General features: G+C 35.6%; 1 protein-coding gene and 1 long non-coding RNA gene across 7 annotated transcripts in view; one reads left to right on the forward strand and one right to left on the reverse strand.

Moving 5' to 3' along the window:
* Nucleotides 1–7,799, forward strand: part of SNCA (synuclein alpha) — a 147,449-nt gene extending 139,650 nt beyond the window's left edge. For all 6 annotated transcript variants that reach the window (XM_070791184.1, XM_019962458.2, XM_019962459.2 and 3 more), the window contains exons 5-6: nucleotides 4,979–5,062; nucleotides 7,258–7,799. In XM_070791184.1, the coding sequence (XP_070647285.1) occupies nucleotides 4,979–5,062; nucleotides 7,258–7,290 (117 nt within the window). In that variant the 3' untranslated portion in view covers nucleotides 7,291–7,799. The remainder of the gene's footprint in view (nucleotides 1–4,978; nucleotides 5,063–7,257) is intronic.
* The window catches only part of LOC139183604 (uncharacterized), a 362,756-nt gene that overhangs the window by 5,327 nt on the left and 332,529 nt on the right, over nucleotides 1–24,900 (reverse strand). The window lies entirely within an intron of this gene.

The raw sequence follows: 24,900 nt of genomic DNA on the forward strand, positions 1-24,900 counted from the left end.
GGAAAGGGAAATTGAAACAGGCAGATGTGGCTGAGCAAGACAAAAAGAATACTTCATTTGTTGTTGTTTTTTAATATAGGGGAAACACAGCAAAACTTGTCTAAAGAGACACCAGCCTGGTGAGAACAATGAATTCACCAGTCTGTGAGACCAGTTTAAACAACAAGCTTATGAAATCTGTGCCTATATTCAACCCTATTATTTTCCTGTTTATGGCAAACCACACAAAAGACAAAAGAAAATAAGAATATTCATAACAAATCTTTACCAGAGTCACTATACCAAAGACAGTGGTTCACACAAATATTTTCTCCTGCTAATCTAAATGTAGAAAAAGAAAGAACTCTCCCTACTCTTGTTTCCACCACATCCTGCAGGCAGAGACCCAGGAAACTGATGTGGTAAGAACTCTTACCTTCTACCAGAGCTTCCAGGATCTCTCAGCTATAGCAGCCATGGAACAAAATATGTCCGGCCAAAGGAGAGCCCCACATTGGGTGCCAGACTATTGGGGAGGACAAATTTTCCTTTCATTCATTATAGGTTCTTTGGTTGGTCTCGTAACTAAATTTTGACATAAGACAGATTAACAGGAGAAATACAAATTTGATTTTATACATATGGAGCCCCACAAAGACATGAAACTCAAAGGCAGTCAGGCAATTGAGGCTTATATACTACCCTGAGCTAAAGAATAGGATAGGGGCCTGAGTTTCAAAGGGGAGGAGGGCAATTCACAGGAAGATGAGAAGAACAGATGTCTGGTAATCAGATGTTTGCCCTGCCATGCAGATGAAGCTTTCAGATTAAAAAAATAATAATAAAGTTATCTCTGGTAAGAGCTCTTTCTGGTACAGGCCTCTAATCCATGCTCTTTTTGGCAGTTATGGAGGAGGTAAAAAGCTACTCCAGAGTCTGCTGGGCCTTGATTGCCTTCACTTCAAGTAATCCACCTGCCAAAGTGTCACATTTTAGTGTATATATCCTGCTTCCCTTCAAATGCAGCCAATCACCACCACATAGACTCCTGTGTCTCATACAGCCTACTCATTTCTGTCCATCCACACCACATAATTTCCAAGCAAATACCCAGATATCTTCTTTGATCTAAAAACTTTTGATTATTTTTTTAATTTAAGGAATTTCTTTAAGTAAAACCCCAATATTACATTTTAAAAATAAACAGTAACTCCTTAATTAAATATCCAAAGCAATGTTGAAATTCTCCCCTCATGGTTGTTTCTCATTTTCTTAAACTAGGATTCCAAATAAGACTGAAATAAGATTCTTAAATTGTAATTTTCTAATGCTCTCTCAAGTCCAGTTTATAGGTTTCCCAAAACTTGTTTTTCTTGCAAAATTTACTTAATTATTTGTCCTGTATCGTTTCCCACAGTCCAAAATTTGCTGATTGCATCCAATGATGTGAACTTGTTTTTCAGTCTCTTATATTTGCTGTAAACTGTCAGTTCTAGTGATATTTAGGTTTCAGTGAAATTCTAATGTTTGGCAAAGATATTTTTATAGGTGTTGATATGTCTGCCATCAGGGCACATGTATGCGGTTCTCTCTCTTCATGTCACATTGGCAAGCCGTTAATGATCCTTTCATAGAAGAAAAGACTGTATCTGTATAAAGAAAACCTGTGGCCAACTATTTGTTTACCCTGGGGTACAGTTTTTACCGGAAAGGCAAGATACATGTTTGATGATTTTCCTGTGACACATTTTTCCTGGTCAATGCTGATTCCAATTCCTTGCTTCCAATTCTGCAGTCCATCTCCTACCTCTGCTGTGCTTTCCTCATACTGCCCCATCCTATTCTGACCCCTGGGTAGCACTTTAATGAATATTTAGAGCCAATAGGCTATGTGTGAAGGATATGGTAGGATGGTGAAAGTATACTGCAGCACAAGACTGGACAGAAAATAGGCAATTGAGCATCATAACCCCTATTTTTAAAGAATTTTGAGTAATTATCTTTTATACTGCCACTTCATCCCCACTATTTCCTTAACCCTCACTAGTTTCTCTCTCTTTTTTTTTTTTTAACACACTAGAGAATTTATCAGTGTTTTGATAAAGGCAATTCTCAGTTGTGTTTTGACTAATACTTTTTGTTCTTTTTTTCCTTCTGGGTAAACTTTTATAGTATGAAGGGTACAACAGGCCCAGAGAACATATAATGCTTGTGAATAAACTTCTTTGATGGATTTCAGCAATCAAGTTATAAGACAATTTTGTTTACAAGAAATACACTGTTAACTGGGTCCTAAATAAACAGTCAAGGCATAGTCAGGGATATGACAGAATTTCCTATTGGTGTTTCTACAATCTGTAGATAAAACATTTTGAATCCCAAAATTCTTTTGGGGAAGTAGTTCAGGATAGTTGTTAAGGGCACAGAGTCTAGAGTCACCTGTGCTAGTTTGAACAAATTACTAAACCTCTTTAAATCCAAATTTTCTTGGGAAGATGTGGTTAAGGATATTCTGCCTCATGGGAGGTCTATGAGCTATTTCTACTTCATGTAATATAATACAGGTAAATATCTTAATGATAGCTTATTAATATTAATGTGTTTTTATTTTAATGAAATCAATAGTCTTATTCTCTAAAGAACAACATTTAAAGTCAGCAGTCAGACTTGTGAAATCAACATATATTCCTTTAGAGAATAACGATCATCTGAAAATATAGGCCTCTTATGCCATGTTAATACTTACTGACCATCATGGTATTTGTTTCACTTGTTTCCACTTTTCCCCATTTATCTAAGTATCTTCATTTCTGCCTCATCACTTGGCCTCTTTAATAGTATATCTATGGTTTCTCAAGCCCTGACCCACAGGTGACATATTTTACTTCAAAAACTGGATATTTGAAGTGTAATTTTAAGGATTAGGTAAATACATGGTCAGAAAAGCATGTACTTTTAAAAATAAGCGATTATTAAATACTTGCAACCTAAGTAAATCATTAAAATTAATAGAGGTAGTTTTTGCTTGAACCCAATACATGATCAGTCTAGCCAAAGAATTCATTACTTGGATGAACTTTGAAAGGTGCAAAAGACACACCCAAGTACACATAGACACACATATCCAATAACATTCACCAGTCTTAGTTGTACAGTTAACACCTTATTTGTGATAGAAAGCAAGTCAGTTCTGCATATTGACTTGTCCAGTCTGTATCAGAATCTTTAAACAAATTAGGTTAGAGAAATAAAGCTCTAAGAGCTTAAAATGACAGTAACAGGAAATTTACCTTACTATTTTCATACTTGACTATCACTAAAAGTTAATCTAAATACTTCTGAGAGGGCTAATGATGTCACTGGCTCTTCCCAATGAAAAAATGGAATTGTTGCCCCATTTTATCACCAAGGCTATTTGGTGCTTAGAGAAAGCTTAAGAAACATGCCCAATATCACGAAAGGTCTGGAATCTTTAGCAGCTAGGATTTGAACTCAAGTGTGATATTACAGTCCTTATATCTAACCACCAATCAGCAGAACTTGTATTCTTGACATTACCTAAGGCAAAACACTGAAAACACCACTTTTACTCCATGTTTAGAAGTATTTTAGGGAAGGTTTATATTACCTTATTTCATTTGTAAACAACTAGGACTTTGTAGATCAATTAAACAGGAGTTGGGCAGAGGAGGATGACCTATAAAATTCTCTGCCCAGCTAATTTAAGAATGGGCTTTAATTTGACCTTTTCTTGCAGTCAGACATTTCCTTATCCCTCTCCCTACCTATCAGTCATTCACATGATGAAGACATGGGGAGATGTTATTTACATCAGACGTGTGCATGCAAAACTGCTTCAGTCATGTCTGACCCTGTGTGACCCTATGGACTGTAGCCTGCCAGGCTCCTCTGTTCATGGGATTCTCTAGGCAAGAATACTCAATTGGATTGCCATGACCTCCTCCAGAGGATCTTCTTGACCTAGGGATCGAACCTGCATCTCTTATGCTCCTGCATTGGCAGGCAGGTTCTTTAGTACCACCTGGGAAGCGCCCCACATCAAGCATAGTTTTAAATAGAAGCCACATTGACTGAAGGACTATTTGATATGTTTGAGTAATTCTATATAGGCTCATGTTGCTTCCTTGATTTTTCAATTTCAATGACTCCTTTATATAATTCCTTTTCTGGAATAAATGCAAAGCAACAAAAGGTACTTAATGAAGAACAATAATAAAACCATGGCCATTTCAGGTTGAATTTGTGATATCCCTTTTCTGACCAAATATTTGATTTTTGTTCCTCCAAATATGTACAGTTTCAATCTTGGAATTTCAGTTTTTTTGTTTCTTTGCCATATTTAGACATAAAGTATAAAATATATAACCATTTATAATATAAAAGTATACATAAGTTAAAAGCTTACAAAAATATATGCATAACTGCCCAACAAATAGTACCCTTAATATTTTGTTGTGCCTTCCTCCAGTCTGTTTCACCTTTGTATCTGAATTCTACCTATTATATCTATAATATATACAATACTTTACATACTGCTAAACATCATAAAAGAGGTTATTTTCATATAACTGATGTCATAGTATAGATGCTTTCATAATTATCTATTGAATGGCTGAATGATAATTTTTCTATCTTTTCATCATCTATTAGAATATTTAGGTTAATAATTTTTTATTCTGTCACTGATCCTATTAAGAACACCTTTGTTTTCTAGCTTTGGACTGTTTTCTGAATGGTAAATTACTTGGCAAAAAAAAAAAATTCATACATTTTTAGGGTAAATAACACATGTAGCCTCAATGTTTTACCAAAGGCACTGTATAATTTAGAATATTAACAGTAATATTAAAGAGTGTCATTTTTTACCACATCCCTGCCATACTGTGTATAAGATTTTTTTCAAAATATGATTGTGATTTTTAGAAGTAAATAACAGTACCTCTTCATAATCTTTGTTTGCTTTTCATTTAAATATTAGGGTGAAGAAGGAGCCTCCCAGGAAGGAATTCTGGAAGATATGCCTGTGGATCCTGACAATGAGGCTTATGAAATGCCTTCTGAGGTAAGAATTTATACACATAAAACTCCAAACAGAAAGCTTAGAAGTTCAAATTGGGTCTAATAATCAGTACCCCAAGTACCTTCAGATCTCCCTTACCTTTGTTCTTAAAGAGAATGACTTACTCTCTAGATGCACAAGTTGGCCAGATCCAGGACGTCTAGCGTGTGGACAACTTGCAAGCTGTGAATCGTTTTTACATTTGTAAAGAGTTATTTTTAAAAAAGGCAGAAGCAGTGACAGAGACCATATGTGCACCACATAGCCTAAAATATTTTCAGCCTGGCCCTTTACAGAAAGAGTTTGCTGATCCCTACATTAAAGAATTATTTTACTAGAAACGTTACCTTCTAAAACAAATCCCAAAATGGGAAGTTAGAGAAATCAACTAAATACCAAGAGAACGTAATTATTATTGACCATACATTTCCAGCTGGATGTGTGCATAATAAAAGTAAATCAAAATTATAGAGTAGAAATATGATAAATGCATGGTTTTTAATAATGGATATATTTCAGTCTATCATTCTAAACAGCATAAAGTTTCTTCAATAGAAAATGTTTCAGAAGGGAAATTAGAAAATACCTTTAGATGAATGACTGACTCAGGAATAAATAGAAAATCTGAATAGATTTCTAACAAAAATATTGAATGATTAAAAAAATAAAAACCTAGCCATGAAGAGAATTCCAGGACTAGATAGATGGCTTCACTGGTAAATTTTGCCAAACATTTAAAAAAATATCAACTAATTACAATTAATGTCAATTAACTTATCAAAAAAGTAGAAGAGGCAGCACTAATTCTGTGAGAACAATATTACCTTGATATCAAAATGAGACATCACCATTAAAACCTGAGTTAAAGTGTGTTATAGTAGGGTTGTTCTTCTTCATGGCATTTTTTAAAGTATATTGATAATCTCTCACCTGTAGAAACAGACTAAATTGTTTATTTTCCTAATTTTACCAATATTCTGGGTTTTTTTTAATACTGGATTGGCCAAAAAGTTCATTTGGGATTTTTCTGTATGATCTTATGGAAAATCCCAAACAAACTTTTTGGGCTCCCAATGCATGGCACAGTGCTAAACACTATAGAGAATAAGAGAGTATTTGCTAGTATAAGAACACAAGGAGTTTACACTTTAGTATGTTTGATAAAAAAAAAAAAAATACAAATGTATCCCTTCATTTATTTATCATGGTACCCTTGACAAACATTACTGCCTTTTATGCACGAGGTATCACAGGGGCAAAAATATACACCATGCACAAAGTTAGTATTTTACAAGATTTTTTTTTAGCTCAATCAGGGTAAGTTTTATAGAAGAGGTGGGTGGGAAGGGGTGGGGGATGTGACAGGTCAAAATGAAGGAAGGACATTCTAGCACAGGAAAATCTCCAAGGCACACATGCCTGGGAATCCAGGTGGAATCCAGGTGGATATGTCTGAGGCAAAGTGAGTAATTAAATGTGATTCAAGCTCTGAGAATAGTGACAGATGAAGGCTGCAGAGATTGGTCCAAGATGACTTGGGAACTACTAGAAGAACCTAGCCACTTAAGTTTGTACTTTATTCAGAAAGCAGCTTGAGTATTGAAAACATGTTTGTTTTTAAGCAGGATTCTGATATTATTAGAGTTGTTCTTTAGGAGGACTAATTTGGCCTCTTTGGTTAAGACCACTAGTATTTTTATTGTACATGTTATTCAAATATTGGAGGGGAAAGGAGGAGCTTTGAAATAGGAATAATTAAAGCTGCAGATGAAGATGAAATTTTCAATTGGGAAAGTAAAAGGAGGGAAAATGTGACTTGTCTTTAAGTGTCTTAATTTCTTTCTGAAAAATTACCTGATTTGGTTCTCACACTTTAATTGAAGAAAATGAGAGTCAGATTAAGACAGACTAGCTACTTTGTCCTACAGGAGCAGGTCACAGATTGTTAAACAGCACATCTGGAAGTAGAATTCGGATATCTGACTACCACCCTAATTAATTCACTTTTTTATTTGACAGGCAGATGAAACTATTAAAAAGAAAATTGTACTGGATGTAGGAGAATAGTTCTAGAACTGTAGGACTATATCCTTTTTTCAAAATGGCAAGCCATGTCCTGTCCCATTTTCCCTGAAGCCCTTGGTTACTGGTCACTTATACTCAACTTCATGTTGCCTTTCTGATTTTCCTTATACTAGGAAGGGTATCAGGACTACGAACCCGAAGCCTAAGAGAAATCTTTGCTCCCAATTTCCTGAGACCTGCTGACAGATGTTCCACCCTGTATAAGTGCTCGGTTCCAACATGCCCAGTCATGACATTTTTCTCAAAGTTTTCACAGTGTGTTTTGAAGTCTTCCATCAGCAGTGATTGGATTATCTGTACCTGCCCCACCAACTCAGCATTTCAGTGCTTCCCTCTCACTGAATAAATGGTAGCAGGGTCTTTGTGTGCTGTGGATATTGTGGCTTCAAATATAAAATGTTAAAACAAATTAAAAACACCTAAGTGACTACCACTTATTTCTAAATCTTCACTATTTTTTTGTTGCTGTTGAAAAATTGTGAGTGATTTACTATCATAGATTATAAGATTCTATGGTGTCTTTTAATGATTCTAAAGAATAATGATGTATTGTGAAATTTGTTAATATATATAATAAATATGTGAGCATGAAACTATGCACCTATAAATATTAACTATAAAATTTTACTGTTTTGTGGTATGTTTTATTAACTTGTGTTTGTATATAAATGGTGAAAATTAAAATAAAATGTATCTCATTACAAAAATTTCATCCCCTCTCACTTTAATGATAAAACCATGCTTATAAACAACATGAAACGAGAAGTAACGCAACTAAAAGTTCTTAACAGTCATGTGAAGGAGGAGGAATTTTAGAGGTGTTTAAAAAAGAAGAGGTGAAATATTAACCCTTTACTGAGGAAATTTCCTGAAGCAACACTGTCCAAAGTTTGTTTTGATATGCACTAGTACCTTAAGAGGCTATACTAAAAAAGTGGGTTCCCCTCCTACACTGTTGGTGGGGATGTAAGCTGGTGCAGCCACTATGGAAAACAGTATGGAGATTCTTCAGAAAAACAAAAATAGAATTATCATATAAGCCAGCAATTGCACTCCTGGACATATATCCAGACCAAACTATAATTCTAAAAGATACATACACCCCTATATTCATAGCAACCGTTCACAATAGCCAAAACATGGAAACAGCCTAAATGTTCATTGACGAGAGATGAGGATGTGGCACATATGCATAATGAAATACTACTCAGCCAAAAAAAGAATGAAATAATGCCATTTGCAACAACATAGATGGACCTAGAGATTATCATACTAAGTGAAGTAAGTCAGAGAAAGACAAATGCGGTATGATATCAGCCATATGTGGAATCTAAAATATGACACAAAGGAAACTACTGTTATCTATGCAACAGACTAACGTGTTCATATGTAGAGAACAGTCTTATGGTTGCCAGGGGGAGGGTAGGATCGGGAGTCTGGGGTTATCAGATACAAGCTAGTATTTATAGAATGGATAAACAATATCCTACTGTATAGCACAGGGAACTATATTCAGTGTCCCAGGATAAACCATAATGGAAAAGAATACACACACACACACCTGAATCACTTTGCTGTACAGCAGAAACCAACATATTGTAAATCAACTATATACTTCAATAAATAAATAAAAACAAAAACTGAGTTCTATAGAATAGTGAAGTATAAGATAATTTTGATGATGTCTTCTTTGGATACTCATAAGGCATATTAGCACATTAAAGGCTCTGAGAGAACTTAACTTTAACCTAGCATTTTCTTTAAAAAAAAAAAAAAATGCTTTTCCTTTTAGGAAATACCTTTTAAACATCTCTGGGAACTACCAAAGAATTGCCTTAAGATCTCTAGATTTATGAAAATTTCCTGCATGCCTTTGAATTCTGCTAAACATATGAATTCCAGGATATATCTCTAAAAAAGTTTATTTCCTTATTTTTTTTTAATTAGGGAAGATCTGTTAACTCCACATGAGTACTGACAATAAATTTGCATGTCAAAAGACCTATACAAATCAATCTTTTGATTTATCTTTTTAATTATTCAGGAGAAAAATAGCATAGTCCTTTTAAAAAGTCACCAGTAGAAAATAGAATTTTAAGGAACAATTCTAGAAGTGCTAGGCAGCTTATATGCAATCATGAGTAATTTGATGTATATTAGGCATTGGCAAGGAAGCAAGTTAGGATGAATATAATGATTATAAGCCTGATCACCACAGAAACTTTCCTTTTTGCATAACTGGAAACAGACTAGAGAGAATGTTAAACTGCTGTAACTGGAAAAAAGTGGTAACTCTTGTTTTATTAGATACATTAATGAAGAAACCACATGGAAAATGAGATCTTTTTGTACAAGAAGCCTTCTATTCTAGCACTAATATGTGCCTAGAAAATACCATGGGAAGACATACACCAGAAGTGGTTATTTTGAACAAAGCACTTAAAAAGTAGTGCAAGGCACATAAGCCTTGTCAGGAATCTTGTCTCATAGCCACTCCTGAGACAACTGCCTGACAAGTGGCCTGATGGTTAGCTTGCTTTCAGGTTTATTTTGCAGAACTCATGCCCCCAAATTTGAGTTATTTAGCCTCATATGCTCCATGCACTTTAGCAAAACAGGTTAGGATGGGCTTTGGCCACAATTGGCAGTACAACAATCGAATATGTGGTTTGAACATTCCAAGTCAGATCTTTTTCAAAAGCTCCCCACCAGCATGAGATATTAATATTCCCTATCCTGGCTCATCCAGTGGGTAACTATTGGATCAGCACTCATGGCATGCATACACAGACACATACACACACTTCAAGGACAATCATAGTGCTTCCCACATCCATATTGAGGAAGAAAAATTCGAACTGAAAACTTGACAGACTCCTTGTCTACTGCATGTCTTTTTATCTGGCATGAATTCATCCTACTGTGTTCTGTCTTGGGAAAGAGTACAACCAGGCTGGTACCTCCCTGTTTGCTCTGTCCCTGGAATTTGAATTGGAGATACTTGTTTAATTACCATATATCAAATATAGATGTGATTGATCAATAGTAACTTGATTTATTCTCAAAACAGCTCTAAGTTCCATTCCTGTCCTCACTATATATGAGCAAACAGGAGTACCTGCAGGCTAAGTAACGTTCTCATAGCCACAGAGCTGGGAAATGGCCAAAGCAGAAGTCCAATCAATATGGGGCCAGTGCCACACCGTTTCTCAGAGTGAGGACACACAAGTATGTCAGTATCTCACTGAAGTCCAGAGAATGGGGTAGTAGCCTTGCTTTTCTACATATAATTATTACTATATTGCTAGTCTTCTTCAGGTGTCTATGTCTAAAATAAGTGATACTCATACATATGGAGATTTATTTCTAATTCTAGGAAAATTAGCTCCTAATACCCTGATCAATCTTTCCTTATAACTAAATTATGCAGATCATGTCATTAAAACTAAGTTATTTATTTTCAGTAGAAGAGAAAAATATTAACATAGTAACAGTAGATTATAGTAAGGCAGGTTTTTTCATCTTCCTATTGCATCATGGGTACTTAGCTTCTATCAAATGGCTAAAGTACATATATAAAGTATAAATAAAATGTTTTCAATTATACATATTTATTAATGGATGAATTTATAAATGAACAAATGAAAGTACGTGAATTAATAACATATTTTCAAATTATATAAGCCTTGATTTTCTAAGTGTATTTTGTGATATAGTAATGCTATATTTTATTCTTTGAGTAAGATAACTTTCAAAAATCAAAATGCAATAGAATAGCTATAATACCAAAACTATTTCTAAATTTTATTTTAGCTTCAGTGTCTCCCATTTAATTATCTAAGATTTTCTTTTATGTTTCTTTTCTACTGCCTTTGATTATTTTAAAGCCAGTGGCACAGATGGCATATTGGAAGCAGTTAAAAAACATTCCTTCAAAAAGTCTAGTTTGAGCCTCTAGTAGGTTTTGCTGATAGAATATACTTCTAAAATCAGATAGGATTGCATAGGGATTTTGAAAGTTGATCCTGCAAATACAGTTAATATTCTTGAGTAGCTCTTTTTATGAACCTTATGAAAATGTATCCTCAGATTCCCTTAAAGGTCAGTGACCAAAAATCCCCACTGTTTCTATGGCAACACAGCAAGATATGGTGCCTTGGAAATGTGCTGCATTTTAATTAGGTTCCTCTAGGGTTTCCTAACTGCCTTTTGCAGGTGAACTAAATACCAGGTTGCTTTATGTCTTGCAGTGAGATGAAAGCTAGACCATCTGTAAATGTCAAAGCAAAGCTGGGCTCCAGTAAAGTCAAACCTAAACAAATATAGTGGCAAGTCTGTGTGTTTAATTTAGAAAAGAATACAATATTCTTTACCGAAAATAATCAGGAGTGCTTGCTTAATTAGCTTGGGAGCAGTAGTGGTGAGGATGCTGGATTCGAAAACTAGACTATGCAGGTTTAACTCCCAGGTATGTTATTTACTACCTGTGTTACTTTGCACAAGTTACGTAGCTCTTGATGTTTCTGTTTTATTGTCTGTAAAAATGCAGAAGACAGTAATAGTACCTCAAAGCAGTGTTGTGTGGATTACATGAGTTGATATAAGTAGAATGCTGAGGACCATGACTTACCTATGATAAGTGATCAACGAATCAGTGATGCTACTCGTAGTAGTAGTACAAGTGGTGGTGGTGGAGTGGTGGTGGTAGTAGTAGGGGACACTATTTTTAAAGGTAAATAAGAAATAAATATTTTTAAATGTTTAGCTATATTCCTAATATATATCCTAATATAAAAGTTATAATAGCCAACACAATCTTGAAAAAGAACTTGAAATAACTTGAAAATAAGCTGGAGGCACCATACTCCTTGACTGTAATGGTCAGAACAATATGGTACTGGTATAAAAACAGATAGCTCAATGAAATAGAATAGAGATCCCTAAAATAAATCTCTGCATATAAGGTCAGTTAATCTACAACAAAGAAGCCAGGAATGTACAATGGTGAAAGGACAGTCTCTTCAATTAATGATGTTGGAAAAACTGGACAGACACATGGAGAAGAATGAAACTGGACTACAATCTTACACTGTAAACCAAAACTAACTCAAAATGGTTGAAAGACTTGAATGTGAGACCTGAAACCATAAAATTCCTAGAATAAAAAGCATGAGCAGTAAGGTCTTGACATCAGTCTTGGCAATTATATTTTGGATTTGAAAGAAAATAATAAAAGTAATAAAAGCAAGGAAAAAAAAAGTGGGACCATATCAAAATAAAAAGCTGCAAGCAAAGGAAATCATCAACTAAATGAAAAAGCAACCTACTGAACTGGAGAAAACATTTGCAAATCATATATCTGTTAAGAGGTTAATATGGTCCAAAATATACAAAGACACACAGAGCTCAATAGCAAATAATTCAAATAAAAAATCGGCAGGAAATCCGAACAGGCATTTTTCCAAAGAAGACATAAAGATGGCCAACATGGTTATGAAAAGGTGAATCATCACTAATAATCAGGGAAATGTACATCAAAATCACCAGGATATCACCTCACACTTGGAATGGCTATTGTCAAAAAGACAAGAGGTTGAGACTTCCCTGGTGGTCCAGTGGTTCGAAATTCACCTTGCAATACAGAGGACACAGGTTTGATCCCTGGTCAGGGAATTAAGATCCTAAATGCTGCAAAGCAACCAAGCCCGTGTGCCATAACTAAAGAGTCTATGCACTGCAGTGAAGATCCTGTATGTTGCAACTAAGACCCAACACAACCAAATAAAATAAGGAGTATTAAAACATAAGTTCTCATCACAACAAAAAATATGGTGGTAATGGATGTTAAGACTTATTATGATCATTTCAAAACATACACAAATATTTATCCTTATATTGTACACCTGAAAATAATGTAATGCTATGTGTCAATTATATCTCAATAAATAAAACAGTGATCAAGATTAGGATGATGGTAGAGTCATGGCTGGACACAGAGCCATCTGGAGACTTGAGCAGAGACTATTTACTAAGAGTTACAGGAGGATTTTAATGGTTGAATAACCAGTATGGATATTTGTAGAATATCACTTAGCATCAAAGAAAGTTGAGAAATCATAACTTACTAAGACATAAATATGTACCAAATCCAAACATTGCATTCATGGAACACATCAGTCTTTAGACACAGCTATACTCATCAAGTCATACATCTTCAAATTCAAGTGATATGTTTTTTATATGTATATGTATAATCATATATTCAGTAATTTTGGTTCTGGTCACAGGAAAAAAAAGACAAGTATATGTATGTATGTGTGTGTGTGTGTGTGTGTGTGTATATATAGAGAGAGAGAGTTCCATATATATATATATAGGGTTCCCTGATATCTCAGTTGGTAAAGAACCACCTGAAATGTAGGAGACCCCAGTTCAATTCCTGGGTAGAAAAGATCCACTGGAGAAGTGATAGCCTACCCACTCCAGTATTCTTGGGCTTCCCTTATAGCTCAGCTGGTAAAGAATCTGCCTGCAATGTAGGAGACCTGGGTTTGATCCCTGGGTGGGAAGATCCCCTGGAGAAGGCAAAAGCTACCTACTCCAGTATTCTGGCCTGGAGAATTCCATGGACTGTATAGTCCGTGGGTTCACAAAGAGTTGGACACAACTGAGCAAGTTTCACTTCACTTCTTTATGTATAAATATATATATATATATATATATATATATATATATATATATATGGTCTAAAATAGATTTTGTACTAACCACAAAGTGAAAGGAGAAAAACAGGCACTTGAATTTCCATTCATTTCACAAATCTCATTCATTTCCCATTATCTTTCCCAATACTACTCTCATTTTTTACCCCAAAGGAGGCAACATTTTACACAAAACTGTTTGCATTACACAAAATGCAACAGAAATGCCAGTAGTCACAAAGGAAAATATTGTTTCCTCTTTAGTGAGTCCCTAGGATCACTGCCAAAAAAGCAAGTGAGCTGGTAAGATGCTTGCCAGGATCCTGTGCTACATGAACTATCTGAAACAGATTATTCTGGGAACTAAGTTAGAGTGGCAGAAAATTATCATCCAATACTACAGTTTTTGACAGTGATCAATTCTTGGGGTAAAAATAACCAAAGACTAAATCCAGATAGATGAACATCTAGCACATATTATTTGTCATATAAGGCCTCACCCAGATCTTTATAGCAATGATCAAGGCAAGTCTTGAGAAGCTGCTAAGCAATTGGAGTTCTGCAGGACACACTCCTGCTGTTGAAAATGGACTGCCATGTTGAATGATGAGAAATCTGGCATGCCTTCTTGACATGCTTCCCCAGCAATCAGCTGTGAGCTCGCCTAGCAACCTGTACTACGCTTTTAGTTAGGCCATCTGCCAGAGAATGGTGAGCAAAAGGGTAAAACTAAGACAAAAACCTTTTTCACAATTTTCTTCATGTCCTCTAAACCAAAAATAAAAGCATGTTTTAAAACATTTGTATATTATATATGGTTAATAACCGATACTGAGTTCTGAATATGAGAGCAATGTTTGGAGATGAAATATTGTTGAACATTGATGTCATTCTGAAAAAGATTCTAGTCCAACTCAAAGCTATGTCAGTCATGTTTAAGAACAGCTCTGCAAATCAATATCGAGGAGTTTTGCTCTCACTGTTTTGTCACTGTCCTATGTAGTTCCAGGCCATTAGACACAGCTTTTAGTCATTGTTTTCATGCCAAAAATTCCTGGATGCACTAGGAACAGGTTGCTCAAAGTAATTCTTTTTGGAGTAACAATAATTTCCACTAATAGTCACCTTCCTATAGATGATAATTCATATTGACAGTCTGTAATTGACTTGAATTCTTAGAGCAATTTCTTTACAGATAAACCTATCCATCCCTATTGCCACACACACCCATCACTAGCTTAAAATAAACCAATCTTGTAATCTTGCATATTTAACTATGGAATGCATTCAGCATGAAGTTGTTCACATTTTAATCTTTACCACTTAATATCTGTATAATGTTTCTGATTTCTGAATGCATTTTTTGTTCTTATCCAATCTACATAAGAAATATTCAGACCTGATTTACAGTAATAATGAACAAGCCAAAAAACCACTCTGCACTGTAAAATAAATCTGAAATGTTTTAAAATGTGAGACCTCATTTATAGAGAGTGGAGAAAAATGTCTTCAGAATATGGTGTGGAACAATACATTTAAACCCTAGAAATCTAAGTTTCTTAATAACCAAAATCTGAACGGGAAACACAGACTGTATAATTTTCAATGTCTTCAGGAAGAAGATACTTTGTTATTGCTGTTGTTTCTGGTTATTTTCATTGTTATAATTTTGCAGAGAGGCAGAAGAACCATTTTTCTTCTATTTTTATGTCTAGTAGAAACGTATGACCAAACAGCTCTTTTAAAAACATAACACAGTCAAATGGAATCCTTCTAAATCATAACTCCCCATAGTCAAGGCCATTCATAATCAGGTTCTTTCTTAAGAAAGAAAGAAGTCCCAGACCATCCTAAGGATGGGTGGCTGGGCAAATTGCACTGACTTCCTCCTTATTGCAGGCCCACATTATGTCCAGAATAGATGGAGATGGATGTTCTGACTTGCCGCTTCTTCTAGGTGTCTAGAAGCTCTAACCAGAAGTCCCAGTTGCTGTCCACCGAGCAATAGAATTAAAAGCATTTCTTTTCCTTAAGGAAAAGACACGATGGAGTGATTGGCACAAATTGTGAAGGTACCTCACAACATTTAGTTAGGGAGGCTTGGATGCTTTGTAGTACAGAACATATTGGGATAAAAAATACTCTGAAATTTACTCATCTGTGGGAAGAAGGAAATACTGGGGTAAACTTTAGATATACAGGTAATAGGGGAAAAAATCCCCGAAATGATAACCCACTAACAGTCCAGAAAGAAATGGCCAGGGGCATGTGGGTGAGATGTGGCTCTAGGGACAGAGGAACCAGTACTCTTCATCCAGGCAGCATCAGGGAATCCTGACAGCACAGCAACGTGGTTTCCATCAAAGCCAGGGGTTACCATTGAGATTCTGGAGTCCCCTGTGAGTTGGCAAGACCAAGGTCAGGCTCCAGACCAAAAAGGTGAGTACTGAAGAGAATAAAAATAAACCACTTAAAATGCCTTATCACTATATCCATTGGGTAGCCCAAAATGTCTACTTTAACTCATGGCATTTGGCAAAATAATCAAGCTTTTATTGTAATCTTGACACTTCAAGAAATTTAGAATTTTAAAGAAAGATTATGCTGAGAATTTTGTTCTAAACCAAGTGATTTCATACATATCTTGGGCAGAGGTGAAACAAAAATATAAAAAAGGTGTATTTTCATGTATTTGGGCCTCACAATCTCTGAGATACAATATTCACCTTGTAGAAGTTCACTGTTTTATTTCAGGGAAAAAAAAGCCTCCTAACATATGAATTCCAAGAATCTGATTGATTGACATCATGCTTTAGGAAAATCCTCAAAGCACACATTTGTAAAAGGCCAAATTTCCTAGGTGTATTCTTGACTGAATTTATGTTGCCTGTGGTTATCTAGTTAAGTTTTCTTTTTGGTGGATGCTTTCATTCTGTTAAGTTCAGACAGAAGCTGAGAGTGGGATTGCTATAGTGAATTTCCCCCCCAAGTAAAGCAATAATAATTCAAGACAGTCTAGATTGCGAAAAGGTAGGAAAAAAAAAAATAGGAGTGAGGCAAAGTCAAGATTTAGGATCTGATGCAAATGTAGGAAGACTAAACAACCTTAGCAGTTCTGTATATCAGAGTCTAGAAAACAAATTCGTGGCCACAGCTCTTACAAAAGAGTGATCCTGGGGAGTGATCCTCCCCAGTCAACCCTTCCCAGGGGTAAACTAACAGAAAAAAGCTGCCTGATAGCCTAGAACTTTCTGAGCATTAGACCATCACTTTATAATTGTCCAATGCCTTCATTTTATAAATAAGCAAACACCTAAGATTGTATGATCTTGTCATCTTGGCTAGATTAAAATAGACTTTCAACCAATAACACTTAATTGCTGCAAAAACTATTCCAAGCAAATTCACCTGAACTCATGGCAATATTCTAGTATATGTCTCTAGAAGGGATAAAAGTTATTAACAGTAAAATCCAACATAGCCTGGAAGCATAATCATGCTTCCAATCCTTGAAAGTTCTCATATACAACAGACTTAGGATTCATTATCTTTCTCCAAACCACTATATCCACTCTTAACCTAATAACTTCTTTATTGCTTGTTGGCAAATGAATATATAATTCTTAAGTAATTAATTTAAGTATAATAAATTTACATACAAGTGTCCAAGAAAATAAAACACAAAATTAAATGTCTAAATTTTAAGCACAAAAAATAGGAACTTAGTATTTAAGAATGACCCATATACCCACACAAATATAATTTAATAAAGTTCCTTACTGAACACGTTCTTGAACTTTCATAGTACAGTTTCAGGTAGAAACTTGCTCAGAGTAAATATTTGAATGAATAACTCAATCTATTAGATGTCATTTCTAAATATCAAATATCTTTCACTGGATGTATTAAGAGTAAGATGGAAAGAAACTCATTTGTACAATTGCTAAAAATAAACTCATGACTAGAACTTGTTATACAATTCAGGTGTATGTGTGCGTGCTCAGTTGCTTCAGTCATGTCTGACTCTTTGCAAACCTATGGACCATAACCCACCAGGCTCCTCATTCCATGGAATTCTCCAGGCAAGAATACTGGAGTGGGTTGCCATTTCCTCCTCCAGGGGGTCTTCCTGACCCAGGGATCAAACCTGCATCCCCTGCCACTCCTGCACTGCAGGTTGATTCTTAACCACTGAGCCACCAGGGAATCCCTTCAGGTGTATAACTAATATAAGTATAGCATAGATAACATCTTTTAAGTGCCTACCATCAAGTAAGTGACATTTATTTTTGAAATGATAATTCTGTGTTCTTTAAACCACAATCAAGTTGACTTCATCCTTTAAATAAACTCTAAACCACTGAAAACAAAGGAGGGAGTGCTAATCTTTAGGGAATATGCTACTGGATATGCCCAATATGCTACTGGAGAAGAGTGGAGAAATAGCTCTAGAAAGAATGAAGAGGCTGAGCCAAAGTGAAAACAATGCCCAAGTGTGTATGTGACTGGTGATGGAAGTAAAGTCTGATGCTGTAAAGAACAACATTACAATATTGCACATGAACCTGGAATGTTAGGTCTATGATCAAGGTAAATTGGAAGAGGTCAAACAGGAGATGGCAAGAGTGAACATCAACATTTTATGAATGAGTGAACTAAAATGGACCGGAATGGGAGAATTTAATTCAGATGACCATTATGTCTACTACTGTGGGCAAGAATCCCTTAGAAGAATTAGCCCTCATCATCAACAAAAGAGTCCAAAATGCAGTACTTGGGTGCAGTCTCAAAAAACGACAGAAACATCTCTGTTCATTTCCAAGGCAAACCATTCAATATCACAGTAATCCAAGTCTATGCCCCAAACACTAATGCCAAAGAAGCTGAAGTTCAATGGCTCTATGAAGACCTACAAGACCTTTCAGAACTAACACCAAAAAAAAAAAAAAAAAAAGATGTCCTTTTCATCATAGCGGACTGAGATGCAAAAGTAGGAAGTCAAGAGATACCTGGAGTAACAGGCAAGTTTGGCCTTGGAGTACAAAACGAAATAGGTCAAAGGCTAACAGAGTTTTGCTGAGAGAATGCACTGGTCATAGCAAACACCTCTTCCAAACACAAGAGACTACTCTACACATGGATACCACCAGATGGCCAATACCAAAATCATATTGATTATATTCTTTGCAGCCGAAGATACAGAAGCTCTATACAGCCAGCAAAAAGATCAGGAACTGACTGTGGCTCAGATCATAAACTCTTCATTGCCAAATTCAGACTTAAGGTGAAGAAAGTAGGGAAAATCACTAGACCATTAAGATATGATCTCAATCAAATCCCTTAAGATTACACAGTGAAAGTGACAAACAGATTCAAGGGATTAGATTTGATCGACAGAGTGCTTGCAGAACTATGGACGGAGGTTCATAGCACTGTACAAGAGACAATGATCAAAACCATCCCCAAGAAGAAGTGATGCAAAAAGTTAGAATGTTTGTCTAATGAGGCATTACAAACAGCTGACAAAAGAAGAGAAGTGAAAGGCAAAAGAGAAAAGGAAAGATAAATCCATCTGAATGCAGGGTTCCAAAGACAAGCAAGGAGAGATAAGAAAGCCTTCCTAAGTGATCAATGCAAAGAAATAGAGGAAAGCAATAGAATGAGAAAGATTAGGGATCTCTTCAAGAAAATTAGAGATACCAAGGGAACATTTGTTGCAAAGATGGGCACAATAAAGGACATAAATGGTATGGACCTAACAGAAGCAGAAGTTATTAAGAAGAAGTGGTAAGAATACAGAAGAACTATACAAAAAAGATCTTAATAACCTAGATAACCACGATTGTGTGATCACTCCATAGAGCCAGACATCCTGGAGTGTGAAGTCAAGTGGGCCTTAGGAAGCATCACTAGGGATAAAGGTAGTGGAGGTGATGGAATTCCAGCCAAACCATTTCAGATCCTAAAAGATGCTGCTGTGAAAGTGCTGCACTCAATATGCCAGCAAATTTGGAAAACTCAGCAGTGGCATCACGACTGGAAAAGGTCAGTTTTCATTCCATACCAAAGAAAGGCAATGCCAAAGAATGCTCAAACTACCGCACAATTACACTAATCTCACACACTAGCAAAGCAATGCTCAAAATTCTCCAAGCTAGGCTTCAACAGTACATGAACCAAGAACTTCCAGATGTATAAGCTGGATTTAGCAAAGGCAGAGGAACCAGAGATCAAATTGTCAACATCCATTGGATCATAGAAAAAGCAAGAGAATTCCAGAAAAAATCTAGTCTGCTTCACTGACTACGCTAAAGCTTTGACTATGTGAGTGATGGGTGAAAGTTGCTCAGTCGTGTCCAACTGTTTGCGACCCCATGTACTATACAGTCCATGAAATTCTCCAGGCCAGAATACTGGAGTGGGTAGCCTTTTCCCTCTCCAGGGGATCTTCTCAACCCAGGGATCAAACCCAGGTCTCCCACATTGCAGGCAGATTCTTTACCAGCTGAGCCACAAGTGAAGCCCCTTTGACTGTGCAGATCACAACAAACTGTGGAAAATTCTTAAAGAGATGGGAATACCAGACCATCTTACCTGCCTCCTGAGAAACATCTCTATGTAGGTCAGGAAGCAACAGTTAGAATTAGACATGGAACAATGGACTGGTTCCAAGTTGGGAAAAGAGTACTTCAAGGCTATATATTGTTACCCTGTTTATTTAACTTATATGCAGAGCACATCATGTTAAATGCTGGACTGGATGTAGCGCAATTTGGAATCAAGTTTGCCAGGAGAAATATCAATAACCTCGGATATGCAGATGACACCACCCTTATGGCAGAAAGTGAAGAGGAACTAAAAAGAGCCTCTTGATGAACGTGGAAGAGGAAGAGTGGAAAAGCTGTTAAAACGCAACATTCAAAAAATGAAGATCATGGAATCTGATCCCATAACTTCATGGCAAATAGATGAGGAAACAATGGAAACAATGACAGACTTTATTTTCTTGGGCTCCAAAATCACTGCAGATGGTGACTGCAGCCATGAAATTAAAAGACACTTGCTCCTTGGAAAAAAAGCTATGACCAACCTAGATAGCATATTAAAACGCAGAGATGTTACTTTGCTGACAAAGGTCCATATAATCAAAGCTATGGTTTTTCCAGTAGTCATGCAGGGATGTGAGAGTTGGACCATAAAGAAAGCTGAGCACTGAAGAATTGATGCTTCTGAACTGTGGTGTTGAAGAAGAGTCAAGCGTCTCTTGGACAACAAGGAGATCAAGCCAGTTCATCCTAAAGGAAATCAATCCTGAATATTCATTGCAAGGACTGATGCTGAAGCTCCAATACTTTAGCCACCTGATGTGAAGAACTGACTCATTGGAAAAGATCCTGATAAAGACTGAGGGCAGGAGGAGAAGGGGACAACAGAGGATGAGATGGTTGGACAGCATCACCAACTTGATGGACATGAGTGTGAGCCAGTTCTGGGAGTTGGTGACGGACAGGAAGCCTGGCATGTTGCAGTCCATAGTGTTGCAAAGAGTTGGACATGACTGAGCAACTGAACTGAACTGAATCTTTAGGGAAAGAAAAACCTCAGTCATCTAAGGACACAATCAGCTTTAAAAAAAGACAGTGCTTTTTTGGGAGTATGTTTGACATTTTCCACATATTTCAAGAAGGTCCTATACAGATCTAAATTTGTAGCAGATGGAGAAGCAGCAGGTGTGAACTCAGCAAATACACCAGAGACAAGATTCCAAACTAGGCCAGCTACTTAAGGCCTTTCACATTCGGGGTTAGGGAATGGATATACTTCAGAAAAAATACAAAATTGTGTGTGTATGTGTAATGCATTAAAAATTATGAGTGTTTTTCTATATGACATGCCATAGATATAAATCCTAAAACAGGGAAAAAAACAAGGGAAAACAAAGGTAAGAGACACAAAAACATAAAGAAGAAAGGTATCTCTGTCTATTGTACAACTAACGCAATATTTATTGTGCTTTTAGCCATAGCAATATGCTTCTCTAAAGGCAAATTCTTTTTTATTTCAACAACCTCAACCCAAAAACTTGTTTTGCCAGTTTCTTTGAAATTATTTTTATTTTTTTTAATGGTCAAAGATTCCATCAGTTTATGTTTTTTAAATTTATTTATTTATTATTATTATTATTATTTTTTTTTTTTTTACTTTACAATATTGTATTGGTTTTGCCATACATCAACATGCATCCGCCACGGGTATACACGTGTTCCCAATCCTGAATAAAAACATACTGACTTTTGAAATCAGAATCTGTCAGTTTAAAGTTTCAGGTCAACCACTTTCTAGCTATGTGACCCTAGGAAATAGCTTTGTATCTCTGAAAATTAGATGTAAATTAGAAATAATGGTATTTAGTATACTTCATTAAAAAGATCAAATGAACTCTAACTAAATCACTCTTTATTACATATAGTATTTCTTCATTTCTTCTCTTCAATGTTGTAAGAAAAAGTCAAGTTTTTAGGAGTAAGGTGTAATAGAATTAAAACAATATAAAATATTATTTGAATAAATATACAATCCAATAAATATACATTTGGGATTAAATGTAGTAATTCCTTATTCTACTATGAGGAATACTATAAAAAGAGGAGGAAAAAAAAAAGCAAACAAGCAAACAAAACCTTGACCCATAAAAACTTAGGACAAAATAAACCAAAGGAAAAACATCTGAAATAAAGTTTTCGAGTTTATTAATAAAGAAATAACTTTTCCTGTTTATGTTTGACAGAAAACAACAAACTTCTGTAAAGCAATTATTCTTCAATTAAAAAATAAATATATTTTTAAAAAAATAACTTCTTGTATTTTGGAGATCTGAAAATTCCAAAAAGGCTTCTGATTTAATAAAAATATACATAAGCAAAGAAACTTAAATTGCAAATGAAAATCTACTTATTTACCTACACAATCCTAACTTGCATAGAAAAAAAAAGAAAATAATAGAAAAAATTATTAAAAATATATCTGGCATAGACTTCACACTAACCAAATACATTATGCATTGTGTACTCGGACTATAATAAAGCTCAGAATGTTTTACAGACTTGAACTTCTGAATATTATGCTTCTGAATATGCATAATACAAATGGAGTAAGGAAATTGTATCTCTGAACTTAATCCACTAAAGGAAAGCATTTACAATTTTATATTGTAAATGCTGTATTTCAGAATATATAAAAAGGGGACAAAAATATCAACCTTGACTTCCTTGCTCCAGGTTCTCTGATAATGTCTATATCTTTCCTCTTGAAGGTGATTTAAGAGGGTCATGACAAGGACAAAAGGCACATATCGCACTGAGTAAATGTCAGTAGTAAAAGTTTTGAACACATACCATGAAGAATGCTTCATGGTGCATGTGTGAGCGCAAAGTCTTTTCAGTCGTGTTCAGCTCCTTGTGACTCTATGGACCGTAGTCCACCAGGCTCCTCTGTCCGTGAGATTCTCCAGGCAGGAACACTGGAGTGGGTTGCCATGCCCTCTTCATGGTAGCAGTACCCAAAGAGGAGCTTAATTTGTGAGTGAAGCAGAAGGTTCACATTTCCTTAACATGGTCCCAGTGGTGACTTTTAGCAATCACCCTTAAATAATATGCAAAATTTTGAACATTATGTAAAATTTAATGTCCATATGTCTATATATCTTTCTTTGGCTAAAAACATTTATAGCCTTCATCCATTTCTAAACTGAGTATGACTCAGAAGAGGTTAAATAAACTAAAGAATAATACTCTATAATTACTAGACATCTCAAACTCACAAAAATCTTATTTCCATCAAATGTATTCCAGGAAAGACTAGTTTCTAGTAAGTTAAATAGATATAAAAAAATGTGATAGATAAACTTCTCTACAGCAGTACTTTTCAGAGTCATTAAAATTTTAGCATTTTATCTAATATTTTCAATTTATCAATATTATTTTTTTTTTTCATTTCTATGAGTGTAACATTATAGGCAGTGTTTCCAAAACTCAGTGAAACTTCTAGTGGAAGCATTTCCAGCTCCACTGTTTTAAGGAAAACACTTGGGGGAATGATGATTTAAGAGCTCACTTCCTGACCAAATATTCAGTGATAGATACCCAAGTGAGGATGTTAGAATTTAATTCAAATCAACTAATTTTAGTCAGTTACATGGGCTTCACTACTCTCTAGTGAATAATAACAAGAGTTATGCACAACTGGGTAAGTTTACTGGTAGGTCTCAACTGGATGAATAATTCTTTGCATATTCTTCAATCATGTGGGCAAATTATCTTCAAAAAATGTAATGCCGGGCTCTGCTGCCCCAGGATCCTTACTACTTCCTCTCTAGCTAGTCAGCAGGTATATTGAAAAAACAAACAAAAACATAAGAACCATAAAAGACAGGGAAGAAAAGAAAAAAAGAGAAAATGTCTTAGCTAAAGCTCATGGAATTATAGTCACTGGTGAAATTCTGTAAAATGTATAAAGTAAAGCGAAGAACAATATTTTATTTGTATGATTACCAGGATTTGAAATAGAATTCATTATAAATCTATGTCAAAACAAACTAATAAAAACCAAAAAGAAAGAATCAAACATTCCCACAATTAAACGAGTATAGGAGAATCCCATGGGCGGAGGAGCCTGGTAGGCTGCAGTCCATGGGGTCTCTAAGAGTCGGACACGACTGAGCAACTTCACTTTCACTTTCACTTTTCACTTTCATTGCATTGGAGAAGGAAATGGCAACCCACTCCAGTGTTCTTGCCTGGAGAATCCCAGGGACGGGGGAGCCTGGTGGGCTGTCGTCTATAGGGTCGCACAGAGTCAGACATGACTGAAGTGACTTAGCAGCAACAGCAGCAGTGAATCTAGTTGTCATACTTCCTAAGCCTCATTCTTTGTATCTGCTTCTCCTGTTGCAGAGACCATATGGATTGATGTTCCTTATGAGTGAATCAGAAACACATTTTATTTGCACCAGAATCACAGCTGTGGCCTAAAGAAAGAAAATAATGCTGTGGGTCA

The sequence above is a fragment of the Bos indicus genome, chromosome 6, assembly GCF_029378745.1.
Source record: "Bos indicus isolate NIAB-ARS_2022 breed Sahiwal x Tharparkar chromosome 6, NIAB-ARS_B.indTharparkar_mat_pri_1.0, whole genome shotgun sequence".
Lineage (NCBI taxonomy): Eukaryota > Metazoa > Chordata > Mammalia > Artiodactyla > Bovidae > Bos > Bos indicus.